Source organism: Mytilus californianus, unplaced genomic scaffold (genome assembly GCF_021869535.1).
Source record: "Mytilus californianus isolate M0D057914Y unplaced genomic scaffold, xbMytCali1.0.p SCAF_2, whole genome shotgun sequence".
Classification (NCBI taxonomy): domain Eukaryota; kingdom Metazoa; phylum Mollusca; class Bivalvia; order Mytilida; family Mytilidae; genus Mytilus; species Mytilus californianus.
The window spans coordinates 104,943,280-104,970,113 of NW_026262668.1; the positions used below are offsets into that span (position 1 = coordinate 104,943,280).

The 26,834-nt window shown below is 31.7% G+C and overlaps 1 protein-coding gene across 1 annotated transcript; it reads right to left on the reverse strand.

Moving 5' to 3' along the window:
• Nucleotides 1-6,617: 6,617 nt before the first annotated feature.
• LOC127727742 (arylsulfatase B-like) lies at nt 6,618-25,321 on the reverse strand. The gene is made up of 14 exons (XM_052234857.1): nt 25,225-25,321; nt 22,334-22,445; nt 20,066-20,117; nt 19,278-19,381; nt 18,833-18,939; nt 18,513-18,571; nt 17,764-17,865; nt 15,029-15,092; nt 13,837-13,934; nt 11,688-11,824; nt 11,327-11,388; nt 9,931-10,057; nt 9,576-9,706; nt 6,618-6,827 (listed from the first exon to the last, which is right to left on the reverse strand). Exons 1-14 carry the CDS (start codon nt 25,319-25,321, stop codon nt 6,655-6,657), a joined length of 1,425 nt encoding a protein of 474 aa, XP_052090817.1. The 3' UTR covers nt 6,618-6,654.
• Between the last annotated feature and the right edge of the window lie 1,513 nt (nt 25,322-26,834).

A 26,834-nucleotide genomic window follows, 5' to 3' on the forward strand; every position in this document is an offset into this window, starting at 1 on the left:
TTTTTTTTATTTTCAATAATTTTTATAATATAATAAAGGTTACTAGAAAAAAACAAGTCTTAGGACAATTTTTCCTAGGAAAATAAGTTCCAGACATATTTTACTAGGTAAAGACTTATTTTCCTAGAGAAATTTGTCCTGGGACTAACATTCCTAGTAAGATAATGGTCATGGACTTGTTTATCTAGGAAAAAAAGTCTGGCTGACAAATTTTACTACCGAACCAAATTGCTGTTACAATTGCAGTATTAAGACTGCTGTAAAATATTTCACAAATGTTAAGAAAACGTAATTTAAGTGAATTTGAATGATGTATGAAAAAAAAAAAAAGTGATCATATTTTATTTTCAATTCTTTCAAGTGTAACATGTTTAATATCAGTCATTAATTCCATACAAATAACTACACTTCAGGTCAAAATCATACCAAAACATTGCTAAAAATGACTAAGACATTTTATAGGTCATGTAAAATAATAGGTACAATTCTTCATACACAATAATAATAGCACCTGCTTTTAAAAAGGCAAAATGTATTGGTATTAGTGTACATATATGTAAAATATTATATTTATTTTTAATGTACTTTTGCACTTTTTTGTATTACTGTTTACTTGTAGAAAGTCTGAATATGAAAGTGTTATAATATGACATGTATATATGTGCAGTATGTGAACGAAAGTCTGTATGTGTCAACAGTACAATCTATGCAGTAAAATTATGCAATATTGTGTCTGTGAAATAAAAGGCATTTGTCTATTCAGAATTAATTAATGCAATCGTTTCCTGTGCTCCCTAACTGTTAATTTTGATTCAGCCATGCTGGATCTATGTGATCACTCTGGATTTGGAGATGGTGCAAAATTCTAAGTCGAAGACATGTCATGAAAATAATTATATGTTTCTGTGACTTGCAGAAACTTTTTACACCATCAACTGCCAACTTTTAATATGTTATTTGACCTTAAATCAAGAAAAGATTGGGCGAACATCTTCTTTATTTCAGATATACACTTGCATATAGTTCCTTTGTAAATCAAAATTTATACTAAATTGCCATTTATTAATTAATGTGGAAAATGTGATTTATCAAATTTAAGCAGTTGTAAGAATAATGAAAGTGTTTTATCAGTATCTTAAGTTCCTGTAAGATATTGAATAAGATTTGGTTCAAGATGTGTATTTTGAAATGCTATCAATCCAATTCTTGCATTAGGCAAATGAGAATATTTATACAATAACAGTATGATGGACAGTTGCCATGATTTTCATACAATTACACTCAAGAGGTGTAAGTATTAATTGGATTAAACTCCACTCAAATGCAGGCTTACTGTTCGGTGTGGGCCAAGGCTCCGTGTTGAAGACCGTACTGTGACCTATAATGGTTTACTTTTATAAATTTTGACTTGGATGGAGAGTTGTCTCATTGGCACTCATACCACATCTTCTTATATCTATTAATTGACCTCAGTTATTATTAGTTACATAGTGTGCTAGTGACCTAGTACAATATATATGGGGTCAGTAAATTCCATATGGGGTGAGAGCGCAGCTCGAATCTCCATATGGAATTTACTGACCCCATATATATCGTATTAGGTCACTAGCACACTATGTAATGAATTTATCTTACCGACTATCTTATTATGTGGTATTTAGACTAGTGGCATATCAAAGTGATCAAGTCTTCAATACCTTTAGTATTAAGAACCTACTTCCATTGGTTTATACAAAAACAAATGCCAACAATATCAACTTGTTAGTTTTAAATGTGTTTAAAGAATTTATTTCAATCTTTCATCATCCATTTCTGCGTCTGTTGAAACCTTTAAGATTTTCCCTCAACACCGTGTTGTTTAAATAAAAGGACGTAACACCATTACTAACCCTGTATTGAAATAAGCCCCGCCTACTAACCTAATATGGAATATACATGGTCTCCACACAGTTGCTTTTAACCAATCATATTCCTAGAAATGTATAGGAGGTAAGATAAATTAATATATCATGACAGTCGATAATCATACTGGTATTGAGGTCAAGAATTTGTGGATTCAATTTATTTCACATCTAACTGAATACACAAAATCTTGAACTTAATAGCTGTAAAATTAGTGTCATAATCATCTGATATAAGTTAATAATTAAGGTCTATTTAAAGTTATAATTATCAGTAATTTGGTTGAAGCAATAAACACAACTTCATAACTCTTACCTAAGCATTTTCTGCAATAAATTTATTTGTATATTCCCCATTATATTGATATTTAACAGTATTTGGAATTATCTCAGCATTAGGTATTTGTATATGTATATTTGAATACAGGAAATGTATATTTCCTCAATGAAGAATGAACACCAATTTTGATAAAAGTTATGTTTTTTTGTTCTTTTTTAGAAAGTGCAATTTTAATGCCTCTTTCTGGAAATCAGTAAGTCAATTATTATAAATGGCACATAAAAAATTTGCTACACATCCATGACATCTGAAGATTCCCCTCAACATTCTTATCAAAATCTTTGAATTTCAAATGTTTCTATAAAAAAAGATGTAAAATAATCTGACAGTGTATTCAATTGAAATAGTTTACATGTTGAAAGTTTTGATTAAGTCAGTTTGAAGGGAACGATTAATTTTAATTCAATGTTATTTGGTATTTATTTTTTTTTAGCATTGGCACATCTCATTTCCTTGGAGATTATTTATTCTCTTCTCCCTCAATAATGGTCTATTGAATTTTGATATCTATATATAAGAAATGATTTTTCATTTCCTATTTTTAATTATCCATTCTTAGATGGTGACATTTTCTTGGCACCATCATGTTGTGTTTATATATTTCAACTTGTTCAATTTACCCTTGTATGTAGCAAAAAAAACTCTTTTAAAGAAAAATTATAACACCAGGGTTTTGGATATCACAAACTTGTCAAAACTTTTATTGAATTTATCATCGTTGCAGGGACATCATTCGTAAATATAAATCAACGTGCAGAGATATTATAAGTTCAGGTATTTCACATCTCATCTATCATGGTAATATTCTATACAAAGTACAAAAATGTCGTCATTCACTTCAAAAGCTAACCAAACCTACAAGGGATATAGTTACCATACTGTTGTCAAGTCATTAAAGATGGCATTTTTTGGAACTAATATTAATTCACTCATAGGGTCTTCACATTGGAAACAAACACATTTATTTTTATGCCCCTGCCGTAGCGGAAGGGGCAGTAAGTTTTACCCTTGTCCGTCCATATGTCCCAAAATTGGTTTCCGTTCTCTTACTTAAGTTTGCCTCAATCAAATGTTCTGAAACTTATACACAATGCTTATTACCACAAAACACAGATCAAGTATGAATTTGGGTAGCGTCACTTTTACCATTTTAGAGTTATGCCCCTTTACAAATGGAAAAATTGCTGAATTTTTTGTTCCCATTCTCTTATTTTAGTTTACCTCAAACAAATATTATGAAACTTATATGCAATGCTTTTTACCACAAAACATAGATCAAATTTGAAATTTGGTGGCCTAGCTTTTACTGTTCTAGAGTTATGCCCCTTTACAAATGCACAAATTGCCTAATTTTGAGTTTTTGTTCTCTTACTTAAGTTTGCCTCAAGCAAATGTTATGAAATTTATATACAATGCTTATTTAATACGACAAAACACAGATTGAGTACAGATTTGGGTATTGTCACTTCTAGCGTTCTTGAGGTATTGTGAGCGATTAAGTGTCCACCTGAACATTTTTACCCAGAAAAGGTATATTCAAATGTGTCCGATGCTGTGAAAAAGTGTCCATTCAATTGGACATAATTTTATGATAAATACTTTTAAATTCTGTCCTGTAAATATTGATTTTCAATATGAGGACACTTTTTTTCACAGTAAAAAGTTTCCTTTAAAGGGAGATAATAAAAAAGTCACTAAAACGTTTTAGCTATATTTAATTTCTATTACTAAAACAAATCAATTAAGAACCAGTTATAATTTGATATAAACAAAAATTGAAGGTAGAATTGAGAATGGAAATGAGGAATGTGTCAAAGAGACAACAACCCGACCAAAGAGCAGAAAACAGCCCAAGGCCACCAATGGGTCTTCTACATAGCAAGAAAATCCCTCACCCGGAGGCAGGCATCAGCTGTCCCCTAAACAAAAATGTGTACTTGTTCAGTGAAAATGGACGACACTTAACTCAAAAACAAATAAATGAACTTAAATTAAAACATACAAGACTAACAAAGGCCAGACTTGGGACAGATGCAAAAATGCAGTAGGGTTGATTCCACAGCATTTTCAATTATCTTAGCTATAAAGATGATTTATTGTATAATACATATTTAATTACACATAATAATGATCACATTTTGTATGAATTTGATGCTCCAGTTTGCATGCCATGTTTTAATAGAGACAAAACCCCCATACTAATTAAAAAACTTCACTTTAGATAAAGAACTGAAGCTATGTATATGTTTTGTAGGTATTGAGAGTGGACACTTTTTCGCGTGAAATACTGTCCTTTCTATGAAGGAGACTTTTTCATGATTTTTATGAAATATTGGGCTATCTTTGAAGGACACTTTTTCACATCTGTGGACAATATTTCATAGGTAAATATCGTCTGGACGATATTTCATAATAACGTTATGTCCGTGGACACAATTTACTGTGAAAAAGTGTCCGTCGGACATAATTTCATGGCGGACAATATTTAAACCTACAGAATGTCCCTTTATAATCTTATATGCAATCGGGGGCACCATCTGTGTCCCATGGACACATTCCCCATTTATTTAATCAATTGTTGTTTAATGTTTTCTAAATTTTAGTTCATTTGTATATTTCTATTTCAGAGTTTTGTGTGATGTCCATTTCGCTAAACTAGTATACATTATTGTGTAGGTAGCACACCACAATTAGGTGTGTAGTTTCGCATTTTGGCCCCTGTGGTTTTTTCAAATATGAGAGCTAGTGTGCAATAAAATTCATTTTTGGATAGCTGATGATTAGAATAGACTTCATGGTGGGTTTATAGGAACATCAGAATTGTGTAATGTATGTATAATGGGCTGTTTTCTGTTTGATAGTCCTTATTTTAATTTCCATACTAGACATTGGTCCGGTAATTATTGTAAGTTTTTTTTTCAAACTTTTTGTCGCACGAACTTTGTGATTAAATTTTACGAAAAAATGAAGCGAAAGGCACCCATTTTTTATTTGATCATTTGGTAGTTTATGTCAACAGTTTCAGAAAAGGTATCACTCAAAGGCATTGGAATTCTAGTTTGAACCAAATTTTGGGGGAATACGTGACATTTTAATGCCCCTTTTTGCAACATTTTATGGTATATAAATGCAGAATGTTGCCATGGATACATGAAAAAGGAATTATATTTCAACATTTTAACAGTTGAAAATCAAATCTATGGAAGATACTGATTACATACGTATGCACATGTATGACACAAACAGTTGGCTTAATGTATTAGAATGTATTAGAAAGGCAGGAACTGTGGAGTTCTACCTTAATGGCCAGCTGAGGCCTATCTCCGGGTGCGGGATTTCTCACTGCATTGAAGACCTTTTGGTGGTCTTTGGCTGTTTTCTGCTCTTTGTCGGGTAGTTGTCTCTTTGACACATTTCCGGTTTTCATTTTGTATTCTTCAATGTTACTAGCTCATGTACTAAAACCTTTTCCCCAGGAAATGCATTTTAGAAAGTTTTCCTTTATTGTACACTGATCAAGGATTTGAAATCTTTGCACAAATTTTAATGTCAGTCCTCTTTTTCACCAACCAAGAAATAGTGTACAGATAATCGAACAGTGTTGCCCTTCAAATTATACTATTGAAATTACATAAAAGGAAAGACATCTTACTGTGTCAGCAGTCTAAGAATAAATTTTATGACAATTGATATATTTCTCCTTTCATTGACATTACTTGATAAAGAATTTACAATGTCAGCACCCTTTAAAACCACATGATCCTCTGTTTCAATTATACTTTGTCGTAAGACCTTCACACCGCAGCATGCTTAAATAGTTGAACCGTTAGCAATTCAATTACAAAGAAAGTTAGCTATGATTCACATATAAACTTTTAAAAAACTGTGCCCAAAGGGTTGCAAAAACTATCAACAGTAAAACAATGGTAAAAAAATAAAATCCTGCTATCTATGATGAGTTTATTTTTTATACTATATACGCCATGACTCAAGTATTTGTTTCTAATCCTACACCAAAAACTTGATGCTGATTGGTTATTTGTCATTTGCCTTCTCTGAAACTACTAGACGGACGCTTTCTAACTTACACTGAAGTTAATCTAGAGAACCTCTAGAAAGATATCAACCCTCCCAATTTATATGACATAGTTTGTTTGTGAATGCGTTTTTTTGTTCCATTTTATACAACGCTGTATAGGGGATGTCTAACATTAATTGTCTTGCATTTGAAATAAGGTATTGTTAAGTGGAATGCACAACGAAAAGTTTCTCTTACTAAAACGTAAGTACCTCCTTGACATTGAATAAAGACAGAATAAACGATATATGAGGAGAACAACAAACACATTGGATAATCTAGTGTGTAGACCTTTTTAATAATTTCTTTAACTTTAAGGTTTTTATCACTAAACACTAACACCACCCAGGTGTCCAGTAACCATTATAATTATTTGGGTTCGATGCAGGGTCTGGTTTCATTGTTACAGGTGGCACTATATATTTCTTGTATTCATCAAGTCTTTCTTTCATCTTTTTCAACATGCTGTGCTCTTTGGTGTGCAAATTATTGCGTTCATTAGGATCATCTACAAAATTTATATATAAAAAAAATCAAATTACTGCATATAACAGTTTCACTGACATTCTGAAAACTAAAATGTGTAAATGATTAAAATATATATCATATAATAAAAATTAAAATACCAAGACAATAAATAAAGGACGTGCCTAAAGAAAACAAAATAGAAAATAATGAGCTAGTAATACGATTTCTGCTTAGAGATGTTTTAAAAATCTCTACTAACAAGCAACTGCTTACTCTGAGACGGATTGAGTGCGGAAATCACTTATGGAGCAATGTTTATGGATAATGCATAGACTTTTTTCCCACTCCTAACGTTGCTTTGTTGATGATTTTTTCCAAAATCCCGGATAAACATCTGTTACTTTATCACTGAACTTGAGTTCATCAGGAATATAGCAGTTGTTTAACCGTTGATCCTTTGATTAATTGCGTTTGATGTTGTCAGTTTTTATGGACTTCCCCTTTACGAATGTGCCTTTGAGAACGGTATTTTTGATATACATTGTTATCAACGTATATGTGTACTTCCAAAAAAGCGAGTTCTCCATCCTATTTACATGAAGAAGAACTTCAGTTTACTGATCGATGCAGTTGATGATTATGCTAGAAAATGGATAAAGCGATAGTCAGATTAAACGAAACTGGAAACTTTATCTGATTGGATCAGACCATTATGGTCATGCATTCAGAAGCGCATTCGAAATCTATGACGTAAAATGAGAACATGGGTTTCTAACCTTGTTCAAGAACCACGTGGTTATTGATAATTGATCCTCTCTTCACGACAAATATATGTTTTTGTTCTAGCAGACAAAGAGTCTAACAAAATCTTTTTATATGCAAAAATCATTATTTAAGATCAAAACTGGGAATAACTCAACCCCTACACCATCCACGAAAATTAAGATTTTAGAAAATCACAAATCTGTCCTTCTCTCTGTTGTGTTTAACATAAAAAATGAAGAGCTCTTCTTCACAAAAAAAATTCCTTATTTAGAACGATATATGGCCAGGTCGTCAAAATGTTTTACTAACATCTTGTTACGTTCTTACCCCCATTCTTTCGAAAATAAACCTGGACTTCAGGTGTGATAAGGTGATTTCAACCAGCGGTGTCATTCAGATGGGGTTTCTTAAAAAAATTGAAGATCTATTACAAAGCATTGGGTCATTAATTGAAAGATCGAATACTAGTACATCCTCTCAAAGGTTTTCCTACAAACATGAGAATCGTAGATGCAAATATCTTGCTTTAGGACATGAAAAATCTTATTTTGCAAAGAACCGCACTGATTCCAAAACAGAATACACCAAAGATTAAATCATTTAATTCTGGATTTTTCACATACTAGTAGTTGAGTTTGGTGAGTTCATATTTCAACAGACAGTCGGTATTCCATTTGGTACAAATATACACCCCCATGCTAGCCGAATTTTGTGTTTTTCGTCAAATGAAGCAAATTAATAATCCATCATCCTTTATTCTACAATAGTAATCATCGCGTACGACAGTGAAAATGAACTTTATGGTTTCGCACTTAATATACACGGCAAATTATGTCCTATTCCGAATTGTGATATATTTAGGTAGCAATATACAGTTAGGAAAAAAAATAATGTATGTTATCAATATCTTCCATAGATTTGATATCCAGCATTTGAAATGATTCAATATATTTTTTTTGTATCCATAGCAACAAACTGCATGCATTCGCTATAAATTATTGTAAAACGAGGCTTGTTAAGATGTCACATATTTCTCCAAAATTTGTCCGAAAGTAGAATTTCAATCCCTTGGCGTGATACCTTTTCTGAAACTGAAAATATATCTATCAGGAAATCAAATAAAAATCTTATGTCTTTTTTCTCATTTTTTTTTAAATAGCGCAAAAAAAATTCGTGTTAAAAATTTGTTTGTAAACATTACAAACATTTCTGTATCTATGGCCGGTCTGGCTATGACAATAAGGACAGTCAAACAGAAAATAGCCTATACAACATTTAAAAAAATAATTTTGATGTTCTTATAAACCCACGTGAAGGCACAATTAGTCATCAGTTATCTAAAAATGAATTTTATTGCACACTAACTTTCATAATTGAAAGTCTACCGGGGCCAAAATGCGAAACTACACTCCTATAACTGTGTATTGCTACCTTAGACTGAGTCATGATTCGCACGGCGGTTGATGCAGACAAAACAAGAGAAGCATACCCTATCGACACTTCCTGTCTCGATCATTTTTGTGTTCATAAATTTCTCTCAGTTATTGTTTGTTACTTTGATTGTCTTATTGATCGATGTATGGGATTTTAACATCGATAAATTACTATTGACTGTATTCCTGACAAAAGAGGTTCTTATAGAAACTTTGTTATAAACAATGCTAAAATATATCTCTCTGATTTGAAAAAAATATTCTCTTCTCTATATTCCGACAAGAACAAATATTGTAATATTCCAAAATGTATCTTCCATCTAATATTACATAGGAATTTGTATTCATTAACAAATTCACTATTGATTTTTCTGATAGTTCACGATACGTTTCTCATGGTAATAATGTTGCATAAATCTATATAACAAGCAATGGATTATACATTTCTCATGAAAAAGCTAACTACACAATTGTAACGATCTTGCTACCACCAACCTATGTCATGCTGAAGTGATGTGCTGATTGATTATATATATATATATATGATAATCAGACTTGATCATCGGTAAATTACTACAGCCTACATTTACCTCTCAAGTTATACAACTGATAGTACTCTTCTTTTGGTTCATCTTTTTCTGAGTCTTCTTCGTTCTCAGGAACTGGATACCAGCCATTATATACACCAGCAAATCCTTCTATTAACTTGTAATCACCCATTCTATAGCAAAAAGTACATTATGTAGTATAACCTTAGTAACCGGAAAGCAACCCTTTGTGAAATATTACATTATATTGTTAACTATTTAGAGTATATATTAATAAAATAACATAAACAGCCACAATTAAATAGTGTCAGTTTTTGGCATTATTTACCAGTAGATTTCAAAATAATTCATGAAATTATTAGGCTTAAAATGTCGTACTATTTTGCTATACACTGACCTAATAGCAGCATGCCCCATAATAGGTACTGCAGAATCGTCGAGGTTATAGATGAACTCTGACCTCAAGGAGGATGGAACTCCTTCACTTATGCTCGGCCACAAATTCACACCATCAATCCCACTTACTTGAAAAAAAGGATAAATCCAAAGATTAAAATGTACCACGAATATTCCATTTTCACTAGTTCAGAACAAATGATCATCAATTAAAATTGAGGAAGACGAGAGTAGATGCAGTTAGTGGGTTCACATCTCAGCAAAAGTGTCTCAAATATTCACTTTTGCTGATTTAATCATTGATTTAATATCAAATTCCCTGACAAAATGTAACGTTTTAAACCAATTAAATGACTAAAATGTCAAACATAGTAGTAACAATGTTGAAAGCAGTGCGACCGAACCAAAGTGAAGATCAAAAGGAGTGACAGTATTTTCCTACCGCTCAACTGTTTGAAATTGTCATTATAACATAGAATTTAGGTTTTCTTATGACAAATTTGAAAAGAGAATATACATTTGTAATTCTGTTTTAGAAAAGACAAACAAACATTTCAAACTGGTCTTTAAAAAGTCTATTACATTACTTTATGTTTTTGTAAAGACAATATTTCATCAGGGTGAGAGCAAAATTTTTATTGATGTGCCAATCTTTCTAAGAATCAGGCAGTTGGAAATACACGACAAACGAAACCCGCTCAAGTTTACTTTAATGAATGTTATAATGGTTCAGAATGTATAATGATTTTCGAATATAACATTCGATTCCTTTTCTTTGTCTGGTATTTTTAGATATAATTTGGTTGAAATGCACTGAAAATTAACAATTAAGGGGAGCTAACTCCGTAATTTGCTATCATTTTAACCAAAGCTTATCTAGATATTTCTCAAGTTATCAGACACGCAGTAACGAAAGACCTACAATTTCTAACTCAGGAGGCGGGTAACTTCAAAATAGGATGGTTAGGATGGCCGTTTTATTCGGCCATGTTTTGAAATTCTTCTATATTGCCTGATTCTTACAAAGAGTGACACTTAATCTCCGTGTCTGCCTTACAGACAAGATAAAATTAACATCGTTAGTATTTTATTATTTAACGAGTATAGAGATTTTTTTTCGATGTGTATTCATCCTTTTTCAGATTGTCTTTTGATAAGGGACTTCCCGTTTTGAGTTTTCCATGAAGTATTTTTATCATTTTACTTTTTACAAGTACCGAGTGTAATTTATTTCATCTGTTTCAACGGTTAAGTGTTAAGTCACAAATTTGTCAAACAGAAAAATGTTTATGTTATCGGCTATGTCTCGGACTTTGATCTTTGGCAGAAAATTACCAACTGTTATTTAATTTATACATAGGACCTCATATTTGAAACTGACTGAAAAATATATATACCTTGACCTCCTCCTCCAGCAGAAGAGATAATTGTTGGCATCCAGTCCACAGCATGAATCATACTAAAACAACAACATTAAAGCAAACAATAAACTGAATATTGGAAGTTAACAACTCGAATTGTTAATTACATTTTTTGTATAGATTATAATGGCAATTTCGAAGTAAAAATATAATTTGTAGTTTATTTAATGCATTACTTCGAAGCTTCTTTTTTTTGATTGTTCAACAACCAACAAAGCAAGTACACCATTGATTTAATTACAATCAATACTGGAATTATGTTTCTTATAATAATGGAAATAAATTCTCAATACAACAATCAACTCAAAAAAGGAACTGTTACTATTATATTTATTACCCATCGAAAACAGTATTAGGTTTCTGAAGTCCCGAACCATATACGAAAGCTGAAGCCCGAGTTCCTCCTTCATATACTGTTGTCTTACCCCCTCTCAGTGGGTAATTATTCCCAGAATAGGTTGGCGAACCACCATTCTAAAACATAGTTCGTTTCTTCCTTGAAAAATAACGTTAAACTTATTTGTATAAGATTAATTAGTAAACACAAAGAAACTTTCAGATTAGTGAATAAATTCTACATTGAATTAGGATGAAATAATTTACGCCGAACGAGCGTTTCATCTACAAAAGAATCATCAGCGACGCTCAAATCTTAAAATTCTAAAAGGCCAAATAAAGTACGAAGTTGAAGAGCATTGAGGACCGCAAAATATCCGAAAGGTTTTGCAAAATACAGCTAAGGTATTCTCTTCCTGGGGTAGAACATCCTTAGCATTTAAAAAAACTTAAAATTTTGTAAAAAAAACCAATTATAAATATAAATCAATTGTTTTAAAAACAATTGTTAACTGTCTTTCCCTTCCAAAACATTGATTAATTAATTGATTGATTGATTGATTGGTTGGTTAGTTGGTTGACTGATATACTAATTAAACACATGGGATAGGGTCTCTTGGAACAAGCAAAAAAGAAACAAATGAGATCTTGGACCCGTATTAAACAGATTGATTGATTGGTTGGTAGGTTGGTTGGTTGGTTGGTTGGTTGGTTGGTTGGTTAGTTGATTGATTGATTGATTGAATGTTTGCATGGGACTCTCTATATGCGAGGCATCGGATTTAACGTCCGTATTCTGACAAAACGTGGATGCGTACTTGTTTATCGCGGACTGTCAAACGGACGGCTTGGATTCCCTAATGAATAAAAATCCTAATATCTTCCTTTAATTAATTTTCTTTATTTTCTACGGGAACTTGGACTTCATGTTTTTTTGTTTTGTTGTGTGTGCATTTTTTTTAACTTAGGGGGGAGAGAGAGTGTAGTGGTAGACTGTGGTTGATAATTGAGATAAGAAACTTTTACAACATGATAGCTGCAAAGTTTGAAGTTTTGATAAGTAATCTGTTGATTAGATCATAACAGGGGCAATGACTCTTCAATAAAATGACGCGTACCATTTGGACAAAAAATTCCAATAAGTAAACAGTGAATAGGGAGATAACTCTTACAAAGAAAATTGTTCGGCTTAGAATGGGTGAAAATAAAAAGCGCATAAACTGTATGATACTATATAAGGAATATCTTAGCGACATATTGCGAAACAAAAATTTTACGCGATAAAAAAAATTTGGCGGAAGAAAAAAAAAAAATAATCAGAACAAATACTATAGGTCTTTCCACAGAAAAGTGGAAAGACCTAATAATCAGAACAAAACCAATAGGTCTTTCCACAGAAAAGTGGAAAGACCTAATTATGACCATATCAGTGACGATTCATGTTGAGTGTTGAATACTGGGCTGGTGATACCATCGGGGAGGAAACCTCCACCAGCAGTGGCATCGACCCAGAGATTATCAATAAACATTAGTAGCATTAGGTCAAACATAAATAATGAATATTTACAAATAAGATGACAGAGGAACAAATTAAACAACGTTAATTCAATTAATATTGCTTAAAACATCTGACAGTGTGAAAAATTGGGAGAATAGTTACATACCAATCATATATAGATCAATATAAATCAAAGGATTTCATCACATTTTCTGATGAACAAGAATAACTTTATGTTTCAGTATAACAAATAAACAGTAACCTTTCAAACTTGATAATGCTCGGATGGGTTCTGTATTACCCTAATATGTATTAATTATTTTTCAATGATACGATGTTTTCATCTTTACAAATACACAAAATATGGAATTCACCTGCAATATAAAAGGAGATATTGAATGATTGTCAATTAGAGTCAAAATAACTTGGATGTAAGCAACTTTTGGTTACTGTATGACCTTCAACAATGATCATCGTGAAATGTTCCTCAAAACAACTGATGACAGTAATCAAAGTCTCAAATGACTTTGTATTGTATCTTTTTGGCATATGAATAAACATGTATGTTTGTGTTCAATATAAAAAAAGATATGTCAATATACTAGTAGTCCTGATAACATAAATGATACTATTAAACTTTTCATAATCTTACATCTGTAGTAAATATGATAAGGGTATCTTCAAACATTCCGTTACGCTTCAGTGAATCTGTAACGTTTCCAATGGCATCATCTAGTGCTGTTACCATTCCTGTAAAATCAAAACATCATTGATTTTCTATTTTGAGGAAAGTTTCAGTATAAAATGTATTATGTAATATAAGACCTGCATTCCACTTTAGCAAAAACGTTTTTACATCTATGCAATAGAAGAAGTGTTGTGTTACAGTAAGTTATACAGCAAAAAAAGTGAATACAAACAATCAATAGAGGTCAATACACAATAATCAGTGATGGTCAAGCTTTCATCTAGATCTAAATTGTCTATCCAATAAATTCAAATTTAATAGCCTAATATGAATTGAACAAAACTGAAAACTAATGCTGGCATAAAATTGCATATTTCCCTTTGACTTCTTTAAGAAATTTTGTATGCTGTCACTGAGTCAAAAACTGACAAAAAATGAACTAACTGAGTACCACAATTATTGTAGTGGTTACTGTACTGCATTCAATACTGAACAAAACAATCCATTCTGAAGAACAATGACTTAGATGATTGATGTGTCTTTCATCATCATTTTAGCATTTAGTCCTGTGTTCTCTCACCAGAAAGTTCCCAGTTATATGTTTTAAATATGAGTGTCAACACACTCATTGGCTAATTCATAGTAATATGTTGCAATTTAGAAATTATGAATATGGCAATGAGCTGACTATTTGGAAAAAAATATATAAACCAAGTCTTTTTGATCGAGTTTAATCATCTCAATCGATCTTTTAGTGTGTCATTTTATGTTGTTATGTTTCACTACTGTCTCAGGTTAGGGTGAAGATTGGCACCTGTTATAACGTTTCAACCCACTGCATTTTTATGCACCTGTCCTAAGTCAGGAGCCTGTTGTTCAGTAGTTGTAATTTGTTAGTGTGGTTCAAAAATGTTTCTCGTTTCTCGTTTTTTTTATATATATTAGGCCATTTGTTTTCCTGTTTGAATTGTTCTACACTAGTCTTTTTGGGGACCCTTTATAGCTGGCTGTTCTATGTGAGCCAAGGCTCCGTGTTGAAGGCCGTAATTTGACCTATAATTCTTAACTATTCTATACATTGTGACTTGGATTTAAAGTATTACTTGTACTCATACCACATCTCCTTGTTTATATTTACAAGTATAGAGAATATTACCCGAAAATTTTCGTCTTCCTTCATTCTTTATGTCTTGGTACATATTTTCGTAAATTTCAGGAACCTAAAATATAAATAATATTTACTGTCGTTTCATTAATTTTGGTGGGTACCAACTTTAGTGAATACCAGTTTTTGTGGACTAATGAAAACTTACCACTTAGCTGTGAAACATTATTTTCCCTATAATTTGTTAATATTTTGTTGTTCATGTGAGCAATTTTCACTTTCCGAATTGTTTTTAAATCATTTACTTTGGTAGTTTGCATTCGCTTTTGTAAATTTACTTTCAATAGACGCTCTAAGTAAAATATTTGTAAGCTAATGATGTTTGAAAAAAGGCTATAAGAAAAAGGCTTAAGCAAAAACCAGCCAAATACATCCACGGTCAACTTTACATTTTGGTATATAAAAACAGGAAGAAGAACATGTTATAAATCGATCAGTACCGAAGCAACAACTACTGATCAAATAACCTCGGGGAAAAAAGTCCACAAGTAGCTGTATTGAACAAAAGCTAGAAATACGATGATAAAAAATTGTAGGCGTCCTAGCTTCATCAGGGACGCTCAGAGCCAATGATGTATAACCATAGAAAAAAAGCGAAGGGCCATATATTTTAACGAAAAACTTATTTCAAATGAGCGTGTGAAACAAATGATAAATATGATTTCAGTGTTTGTGTCAGTGATTGGTTCAATCAGTCAGCAAATGTTCACACCTTAAATGCAATGTTAGTGAAACCAAAGTTAAATAAAATACTCCAAACACTGCGAAAATGCCAAAAAAAAAAAAACCAAAACATAGCATGTGTCGCCGAATTATCATTTATAAATATATACATGATTCTAACTCTTAGTGTCAAAAATATACCTATTCTCTCCAATAGAATGTTGCATCCTCGGACAACACACCCTCATGTTGATATATTTAGTAAGTATTGTCTTAAATAAGCCTTGTTGTTTCAAGGTGAACTGCTGCATACATGTATATTCGGTTTTCAAATTAACGTAGCCAGCATATTACGTTTCTTGAAGTAATCCAATATAAGCTTAGACGCAATTCTCTTAATTAAATCTTCTTTTAAATTTAACCAACAATTATTCATTAAGATTATTTTAATGGTACAGTTTTCTAAAATTAATATGAATAAAAACAACGAACATACTGGCAAAATGGCGGATTACTTTTTGAAAAAAAATTATCAAAGATACAAGTTAATAATTTAAACACGCGTTTTGGCTACACAAGATTCAAAAGTGGCACTCGAATTAAAAAAAGGGGGAACAAATAAAATTCAAACTTGAGGAGCACAGTTAACCAAAATAAAAAAAGGGGCAAATATGGCTAAGGTCGTCTAGGGTGTGGGGCAGAAAACCTTAGAGTTTTGAATAATGCAGCATTTTATGAATAGCAAGTTGACGGCATCAACGATAGTTCATGTCAGTTCAGAAGTGCTATCAACTGCAATGATAATACCTTTTGAACGAAACGTCCCCCAACAGTGGTATCGACCAAATATTTGTAAAATTCCACCAATAATACAATAGGTTGATAATTTAGGTAGTCTGATTTGCATTTCGTCTATACAAAACTTATCAGAGGCGCTCCAAACAAATAGTTGATAGGACAAATAAAACACGAAATTAAAGAGCAATGAGAAAAAAATAAAAGAAAAGTGTTAGTTCAAATCTGTTTAATGACATCTATGCATTGGGATGAAAAAATCTCAGAGTTTCGAACAATTCAACATTTTATAGACTGTAAATTGTATGAAAATGATTATCACTACTACATGTCAGTGAAGAGGTGAAGACTTTTGAACTGGTGATACCTTAAGGGACGAAACATGCACCAGTAATTGGATCGACCCCGTGGTTTTTTAAACTCAGAAAAGATACCAAGGTTATGTTTTAGTATGCCAAACGATTCGTGTAACAAGCTTAAGACTCATTAATGACACCCGACTCAAAACAGCTGGAAGGCAAAATCCAATACAAAGTTGAAGAGCATTAAAAATATGAAATTTCATAAAACTTTATCAATGATTGATTATGCCAATTATGCATTAGGGTAGAAAACCCTTAGAGTTTCGAATAATTAATCATTCTACAAGCAGTAACACAAAATGACTGTATCAATTATAAACTGTATGTATGTATTATCTTTTAACAATTTGAAGCAATGTTAAACATCTTATTTACATCTATAACTTTGTTTCAAGATTAAAACTTTTTTAAGCATTTTTCCACAGGAGATTAATTAGTTATGTGTGCATTTCCAGTGGCAAATATTTCAAGCAAATTCAGGACAAAATGAATGTAAGACAATATATATATTTTACTCGTATATGCAAAGACACAGTTATCAGATAATAACAAATATATAATTGCTGTTTCAAAATAACTTTAAATTAGCAATATTACCGTAGTAAACAAAATATTGGCTTACCAATTTTAAAAACCTCAATAGCAAAAAGATTTTTTTTTATTATCATTAGTTGTTCCAATTATTGTAAATGACATGTGACCACACAATATTAACTATTCAAGAACACCTAGGGTTACACCCAGAGCAAACTAAATGTTACTGTCCTTGCCTTGCAGTATCAATGGCAATGGTAATGGTGTGTGCTTTCGCAATGTTCTTGTTGATTTTTTTTCAGCATCACTTTCTTTCTAATATCGGTAAACCTGTAAAACAGTGATACCACAATAATATCAGTGACAAATTACCTCTATAGGTTCATGAACTGACTGGAAAGGAAGGTACAAGAACAGTGGTTGATTTTTGTTGTGTGCGGTGATCACTTTGTCTGCTCGTCGGGCATAGGCATACTGTAAAATGAAGAAAAAAAAATATGAAACTTAATACTAATGTTCATCTTAAAATATGAATTTTAAATAAAGGTAACAGTATTATACCTGTGATCAAAAGTCATAAATCGATTGAGAGAAAACAAATCCGGGTTACAAACTAAAACCGAGGTAAACACATCAACAATAAGACGAAAACAAAGGAGCACCTGGACCACTGAAGTGCAACAAAAACAAACGCCAACATACATAGAAACGAATTATTTGATACAACTGCCTTTTCCTGACTTGGTACAGGACATTTTAAGAAAAAATGGTGGGTTGAACCTGTTTTTTTTGCTAGCCAAACCTCCCGCTTTAAATGACAATGTTAAAAAATATCGCTAAAATGACAACACTACGTGACAGAAATACAGCATCAACACACATTTAAAGCATATGCAAAATTACGGGTTTAAAACAAAATGTCTCTGTTCACTTGAACTGGTAAATGTTATGGTGCTTTTGTTTTTTCTAGTCTTAAGAACAGGTTTTCTTGCTGAAATAGATCGTGTTTTGGCGCGTTTAAACACCATTGTTTACCCAATAGACCAGATCATTACACCCACACACATATATACACAAGCACACGCACACACTTCATAATCTTATAAACCTTGCCATCTTACCGTAGAGTATTCGTTTGGTCGTATTGGTTCTTTATTATCACGGAAATCTGACCCATTAACTGAAATAAGGAGAAATGAAATTTAAAATTTCCGAAACGCATGTAGCAGTATAAGCCTGATATCTAATGTATATTCATTTGTATATTTATTTTCAAATATGAAATTGTTAATTACTGGAATTAGACAAACATAGACCAATCTCCTACTTAAAAAAGTGTTCTATTGTCATTTAACTTTGTATATTTGACCTATACGTGTAGTAAAGACAGAAATGACTATTGAATATATATTGCTTTTTATATCTTATGTCTCAGACTTACAAATTGTATAGTTATAGTAATCTTCTTTTCCGTTATAATATCCATAAAATGTATCGAACCCACGGTATGTCGGAGTACATTCCCATTTGCACATTCCTAAATGCCATCTGAAATATATATACATGTTTTATCCGCGATTTCTCATTTTCATTTTTGATGACACATAGTTTATAAACAAATTATTTAATAATCTTTAACTTATGTATATACCGATTTTCATCCAACAATTCTGAAATATTTCAGAATTATATCAGTAACCATTTTTAAAAAGCTTTGAAATCAAAACTCAAAAGACCAATATGGGATATGATGAAAATGACAAATCAGGAAAGAGTGTTGACTACAAATGACGTACGCTTACGCAAAGGAAGTAAGTCTATGACTTTTTATTATTGACTATTGAAAAAAAAATACTAATATAAGTAAACAAAAAAAATTTGTATACTTTCCAATCATATGTGTTGCATATCCAAGCTCTTTCAGTTTCTGTGGCAGAAATGTTCGATTAAGGGGTGCACATGATGGCGCCCATGGTACAATGACAAAATTCTGGAAGAAACAGAAAAATCAATGGTGATATTTTGTCAAAAGTATAGTTAAATTGTTTTAATATATAACGTCTCACAATTTTTTCCATTGATTTGTATAAAGTTGACGGATAATGCTTAAACGTTGTGTTGAAAAAAAATAATGTTGGCAAAATATTCAAATGTACATCTGACGGTGAATGTATGGGAAACTGTTTGATACCTTGAGACCAATTTTGTGTCTGAACTGCTCATTTCTATTTTTAAATTTGAAATAATAAATAACGAAAACACTTTTATCTAAAGGAATAAGAGTCAACATATTCGTCACGTTTACTGTTTTCTTCGTCTTATTTGTCTCAGATTCGCTCCAATAATATTTGCTTTTAGGCACATCATGGTTCATTGTTGTTTTGAATGTTTTGTTGCTAATAGTTTATATATTTTTTGCATAAGAAGTCTGTTTGAATTGCACATTTGCACAAATATTGTTGATACCTTCCAACTCATTTCTTATTATGGCAAATCTTAGAACAAAAGAATTGTAAATAAAATTTTCGACCGGAATATTATAAAAAACACAAGTCTCATTCACTTAAACCGTGTAGTAGTTTCCGGATTTGTGGTTCATAAATACTCGTCTTTGTATTAAGTAGTATAGATTTCTTTTATTAGACTATGCTTACTACAAGAGAAATTATATTACCTGTAATCCTGATTTGAATGGATAAAATCCTGATAAAAAGGCGTTTCTTGACCTAAAAGATGAAAGTATCATTCGCTCAGAAATTCGCATGCACGAATCTGTAAACATGAAAAGCATACAAATATTTCCATAAATATCATAGCTGACCATGTTTGATCTCCAAAAGAAACAAAAATCACCATATATGTTACAGGCATTTTCTGAATTTAGGCATTTTGTAAAATGACTGAAAACCTTAGGCATTTTGTAAAATGACTGAAAACCTTAGGCATTTTGTAAAATGCCTGCAAGTTTCAGGCATTTTATATATTGACTGATTTAAAAAAAAAATGACTAGAAATATTGAAAGGCATTTTACAAAAAGACTGAATTTTTTTTAAGGAATGAAAGGTTCACAGACACTGAGCCATTGAAAGTATTGAACAACAGAGAAGTTTTACCTTTGATAATTAATGAATTTAACGCTTGCATTTTCAGAGTTTTAACTATAAAAAATAAATCTATACTAAATTGTTTAAAATTCACACAAGCACTGAACTCGATAATTGTTTACAACAGGACAAGGCTTTGTAAGGTGAAACCCATGCTAAAGACGGGAATCAGTTTTGCTGTTGAGGATGTATAAATTCCATTTTATTGTATAAATGTGGACATTGAATATGATGCTTCGTGTAAGGAGGGTGCGGAGCTCTGCACTTTGAAAACGATTTGATCTTTCTGTAGAAGGCAAATTTAGACATCAATAACTGTCAAACCTACAATGAATTTGATGAAATTTGGACAGAAGCTTGTTCATGACCAAACGACAGTATCTTCAGGAAATCTTTAAAAATATCTTTTTTTCCTTTAACTTTTCTGTTTTTACTGATATATGCACATCAATTACTTTGTCAAACCTTCATAGGAATTTTATGAAACCTTGACTGAAGCATTTTATTTATGATTAGGAGATAATGTCAGGTGCAAACGTTTGACAATTTTATTTTCATTTCCAGTTTATTTTTCTAATAGATGGATATAGCTTTTATACAGCTGAATTTCAGAACCAGCCAAAAGAAAAAATGTTCATGTCATAAATAACTCTGTAAAATTTTCATAGAATTTTATCAACTTCGGAAAGAAGCTTGTTTGTGACCAAGCGACAGTATCCAGAGCAAAATTTTGGAAATTATGATTTTCATTTTCCCGTATTTTATTGACAGAGGGACTTCAAATACCTTGTTAAACCTTCATAGAATTTTCTGAAACTTTGACAGAAGTTTTTCAATAAATAGATAAAAATGTCTGAAGCACAATTTCGAAAATATTTTTTTCATTTTCAGTATTTTTCTGATAGATGTATTTATTTTTTTTACAGTAAACATTTACAGACAATCTGGAATTACATTTTTTTGACATGATTGGTTTGTATACCTTCATAGATTGTTATAAAACTTGGACAGATAATAATCTTAAAACAAATATAACATCTAAAGAAAATGTTTGATTGTTTTTAATTCTTTATTATAAACGGACTAACTTTTTGTAATGAATATTTCATTTTAACACTGACAACAGCAATCGCAGGCAAGACACAGGGTTCCGAAGAATCTTTACGATTTTTTCTACAAATTACCTGAAACTGAACATGCAATTTGCTGAATTGTGGTTCAAATTGTCAATCATTTTTCAAAATGGATAGGTTTTTTTAATCATTTTATATAATGCCTATCTAAGTTAGGCATTTTATAAATTGCCTGAAAATTCAGATATTGTACAAAATGCCTAAACTAGAAAATGCCTGTGACATATATACATATATATTTGAAACAGTTGAAGACGAATTTACTAACAATTTTCACAAAGTGATATACAAGCAACGCAGATAAAATAATCAAATTGAAAGTCTTGTAAAATGTAGGAACAGGCTACCGTAGGCTGTCGTATTGATCTCAATAGGCAACACTGAGGTTGTGAGTTCAAATCCCGCACAAGGCAGGTGCACTCGACTCCAATCTTAATTGACAAGAATTATCAGTTTTCCTACAGAAGGTCGGTGGTTATCTCTCGGGAACTAGAGCTTCCTCCACCAAAAAAAAAAAACCAAAACTGACCGCCACGAAATAACACAATAGTGTTGAAAGTGGCGTTAAACACCAATCAATCAATAAATCAATCAATTGTATTGATCTAACTTACCGTTCTGAAGTTATAAGACTTATGTCAATAGCTCCAGACTCGAGCATGAAACAAGGTCTTTGTGCATAATTTGTAGTTATGAATACCTACGGAGAACAGACTGGTTGTACATAAGAATTGTTCAATATCATCCCATGCTTTGCTAGATAGTTTATGTTAGGAGAAATAACAGCCGGATTACGGAATCCTACATCGTTCCATCCTGAAACATTAAATACGTAATATTGACTGATTACCAACACACAAATATAAGTAATCTAAACGAATTATATATTAAATGACGAGTCCGGTGTTCTCGACACTCGTCCTTATCATATGTTGTTTAAAAGGAAACTAAATTCTACAGTAACAATCCAAAACGTTGTTTTGATAATAGATATACAACACCATGGACAAAGAGAAAATAATGCCCAGACGAATAGCTATTCACAAAACACTATATGAACACTGGTTCAAGTCAGGTCAGATTAAGAAAACTAAAAGGACAGATCTAGAATACTGTGAGGTCAATGTGTAAAAGAAATGAACTATTTACTAAATTTTATCATCGGTATAAGGACATCATTCGTAAATATAGCTCAACATGCAGACTTCTTATACGTTCAGGTATTTCACATCCAATTTTTTATGGAAATATTCTTTATAAAGCACAAAAATGTCAGTATTCACCTCTGAAACTAACAAAACCTTTAAATAGACTTATTAAGAAGGGATATAGTTACGATACTGTTGTCAGGTCATTAAAGATTGCATATTTTGGCGTTAATATTGATTCACTTATAGGGTCTTTGCATCGGCACTAAACACATTTATTTAAAAACCAGTTGTTGGCATGACACGGGTTATGTTCTTCTCATATATGTTATGATGGTATGATACTAAACCCCTAACGGGAAGGATTGTGCCTGATATTCATATGATGAAGACATAATCTTTCAATCAGTTTAATTGAAGTCTGGAGCTGGCATGTCAGTTAACTGCTAGTAGTCTGTTGTTATTTATGTATTATTGTCATTTTGTTTATTTTCTTTGGTTACATCTTCTGACATCAGACTCGGACTTCTCTTGAACTGAATTTTAATGTGCGTATTGTTATGCGTTTACTTTTCTACATTGGCTAGAGGTATAGGGGGAGGGTTGAGATCTCATAAACATGTTTAACCCCGCCGCATTTTTGCGCCTGTCCCAAGTCAGGAGCCTCTAGCCTTTGTTAGTCTTGTATTATTTTTAATTTTAGTTTCTTGTGTACAATTTGGAGTTTAGTATGGCGTTCATTATCACTGAACTAGTATATATATTTGTTTAGGGGCCAGCTGAAGGACGCCTCCGGGTGCGGGAATTTCTCGCTGAATTGAAGACCTGTTGGTGGCCTTCTGCTGTTGTCTGTTCTGTGGTCGGGTTGTTGTCTCTTTGACACATTCCCCATTTCCATTCTCAATTTTATTGTAACAAGAAGATTAGAAATGATTGTTTCTGTAAAGTTTCAGATCAACAAGATAAGAAATTATTGTTTCCTTAAATAGTGAGAACAACAAGATAAGAAATGAATGTCTCTATTAATTTCGAGAACAACAAGCTAAGAATGGATGTATCTTTAAACTTTGAGAACAACTACATAACTATCAACTTTGAGAACTATATAAGAAATGAATGTCTCTTTAACCTTCAAAAACAACAATATAACAGATGGATGTCTCTATGAACTTTGAGAAAAAAACTAGGTAAGGAATTAATATACCTCAAATTTGAGAACAACTGGATAAGGAATGGATGTCACTTTAAACTTTGAGAACAACAATATAACAAATGGATGTCACTATAAACTTTAAGAACAAGTACATAAGGAATTAATGTCTCTATACAATTTTAGAACTATACAAGAAATGGAAGTCTCCATATTCTTTGAGAATAGCTAAATAAGATTAGATGTCTTTATAAACTTTGAGAATAACTAGAAAAGAAGCTATTGTCTAAAGGTTGAAGTCATACCAGCATATTACCAACACTTTATGGTCATCTTAAAATTCAAAGCGCCTTTCCAGATATGCACATTTGTATGCAAGAAAGCAAACATGGAAACAACTAGTAGAAAATGATGAGGACAGAATGACTTACGGACAGACTGTGCAAGTATTAAGAAATTTGTATTAAAGGTTGATGTACTATTTTGCATTATTAAGTCTGCACTTTTCTGTTGAAAGACCTATTGTTTTTGTTCTGATTAATATTATAAGGTCTTTTCACTTTTCTGTGGAAAGACGTATTGTATTTGTTTTGAGTGACCTTGAGGGAACCGGAAGTAGTAAGTTTTGCACTTCTTTCATGGAAAAGTACCTAGAAACCATATATTTTTTGAATGGGCATACATTTACCCTTAATTTAAGACCGAAAGCTACGTTTTATCAACCGAAAGTATATTATCTCCCTTATGAGAGGCATAAGTATATACAAAGTATATATTTTTGGAATCAGTGTGAATAAAGCTATTATATGAGACGGGATTGGCATTTCTAAACCGAAGGTAGCAAATTATCTCTCTTTTTTACAGGCTAAAGTATATAAAACCAAATAATTCTAGAATCAGTGTAAAAAAGGCTATCATATGAAACCGGAAGTGACATTTTCTTAATTGGAAGTTGGCAATTATTTCAGGAAAAAGTATATGAAAACCATACATTTATTGACTCAGTATGAAGAAACCTATAATTGGACGCTAATAGTAACTTTAAGTAAACCAGAAGTAGCTTGTTATCAATTATTTATGAAATTGATGTGGAAAGACCTTCAATTGTTCTCTGAATAATTGGTTTTTAATTTTTATCAATTTTTTGCTCGTTTTAAAGCCTGCAAACACTATACACTCTGATCCGACCCTGTTATAAAGCTCGTTCAAAAATATCAGCGAACTGCACATAAACTGTTATTTTTTTTCTTTTAAGGACTAACTTCAATGTTTTGTTTTGTTTGAGTAATAGACTTACCCAAATCATCAGCCACAATAAACACAATATGTGGTGATTTTGATACCACGCATTTAGATAGTGATAAAAGAAGCAATCCATACACAAACACATCCATCCTTTAGTCTAATAGGTAATATCTATCAAGTAATATAGTAAATATCAGTTATACAAATATTCAGTATTATCAGTGTTTTTTCCATTTATATATGTTAAAAGAAGATTTGTCGTAGTATTTGTTAGGCAAAAAAAAAAGGATGAATTTGTGTCGATATTCTAAGCCTATGGATTGTTTTGTAGTCGATATTTTTATTATTACTTACTTATGCTAAAGAAATCCGTTTTTTTCGTTTGTTCTGCTGTTAAACTATATGTCCTATCTAGATAGAGCATTCGCATGTTATAAACCTTTGGAATTACTGAAATGTTTAGATGAAAATTCCTGTCCGGAGTCTTCAAATGAATTTGGGATTATCTTGGCAAATATAAATACTAAAAGAACTGCTTATTATCGGGTCTATGCACTTTGTAGGGCTGATTAATTTGTTTTGAATAAGTGCCAACGGACGTCAATCAATTGGTGTACAGTAGTGAATAAAATAAAAAGAATAAGAAAACGTAAGATGGATATTTCTGCTATAGTTTTAAATAAAAAAAAACAAATTGTTAAAACCGCAAAGTAAAAGATGAATAGTAAGCGAATGACAAAAATTTTTATAAAAGTATACATGTGAGAGCAAAAAAAATTTGAAGGATGAATTAGGGTCCCCTCGAGTCCGTAGTGGGATACACTGTATGCAAATTATTTATGTTGTTGTCGAGAATTCAGCTTGGCCTTTTCAAGAAGATATAAATGGTACAATCTCCATAGAATTACTTTCAGTTTCTCAGTTTCTTCAAAATATTGCCCTTAATAAACAAATGTCGATATATGTATTTATCTAATTTACTATTGTCTTACGACAATCTTACGTTGGATAATATTAGATAAATAGTGCATGATTTGTGTGTTCTATGACCATCTTTCGATTGTACTCATTTGAACATGCAGTGTAATACAATCAAATCTAGTGGCTTATGTAGAAATACATAAATGAATTAATAGATACTCTACTCTTTGTATTGAGCTTTTGATGAGTCACCACATATCACTTTGAAATCATTGTCTTCGGAATTTACATGATTGACCTGATATATACTTTAAGGGAAAGCTTTAGCATATTACTTGTGCTTTCCCCATAAAAATACTGCTAAAAACAGACATGTAACCAAATGTGTATTATTGACAACCACTAGCAGTAAACGCTCCATAATGCAAGAAAAACCTATTTTGAAACAATGTTTTTGAATGGTTTTACACTAGTAATTTTTGGGGCCCTTTATAGCTTACTCTACGGTGTGAGCCAAGGCTCCGTGTTGAAGACCGTACTTTGACCTAGAATGGTTTACTTTTATAAATTTTTACTTGGATGGAGAGTTGTCTCATTGGCACTCATACCACATCTTCTTTTATCTATTTAAAATAAGTATTGATATCAGAACTGGTTATGACGATTTGATCTCAAACGTTTAATGCAAAACTGGAAAAAGAAACTGTGAAAAAGGCCTAAATAGGTTCATTTTGAGATATT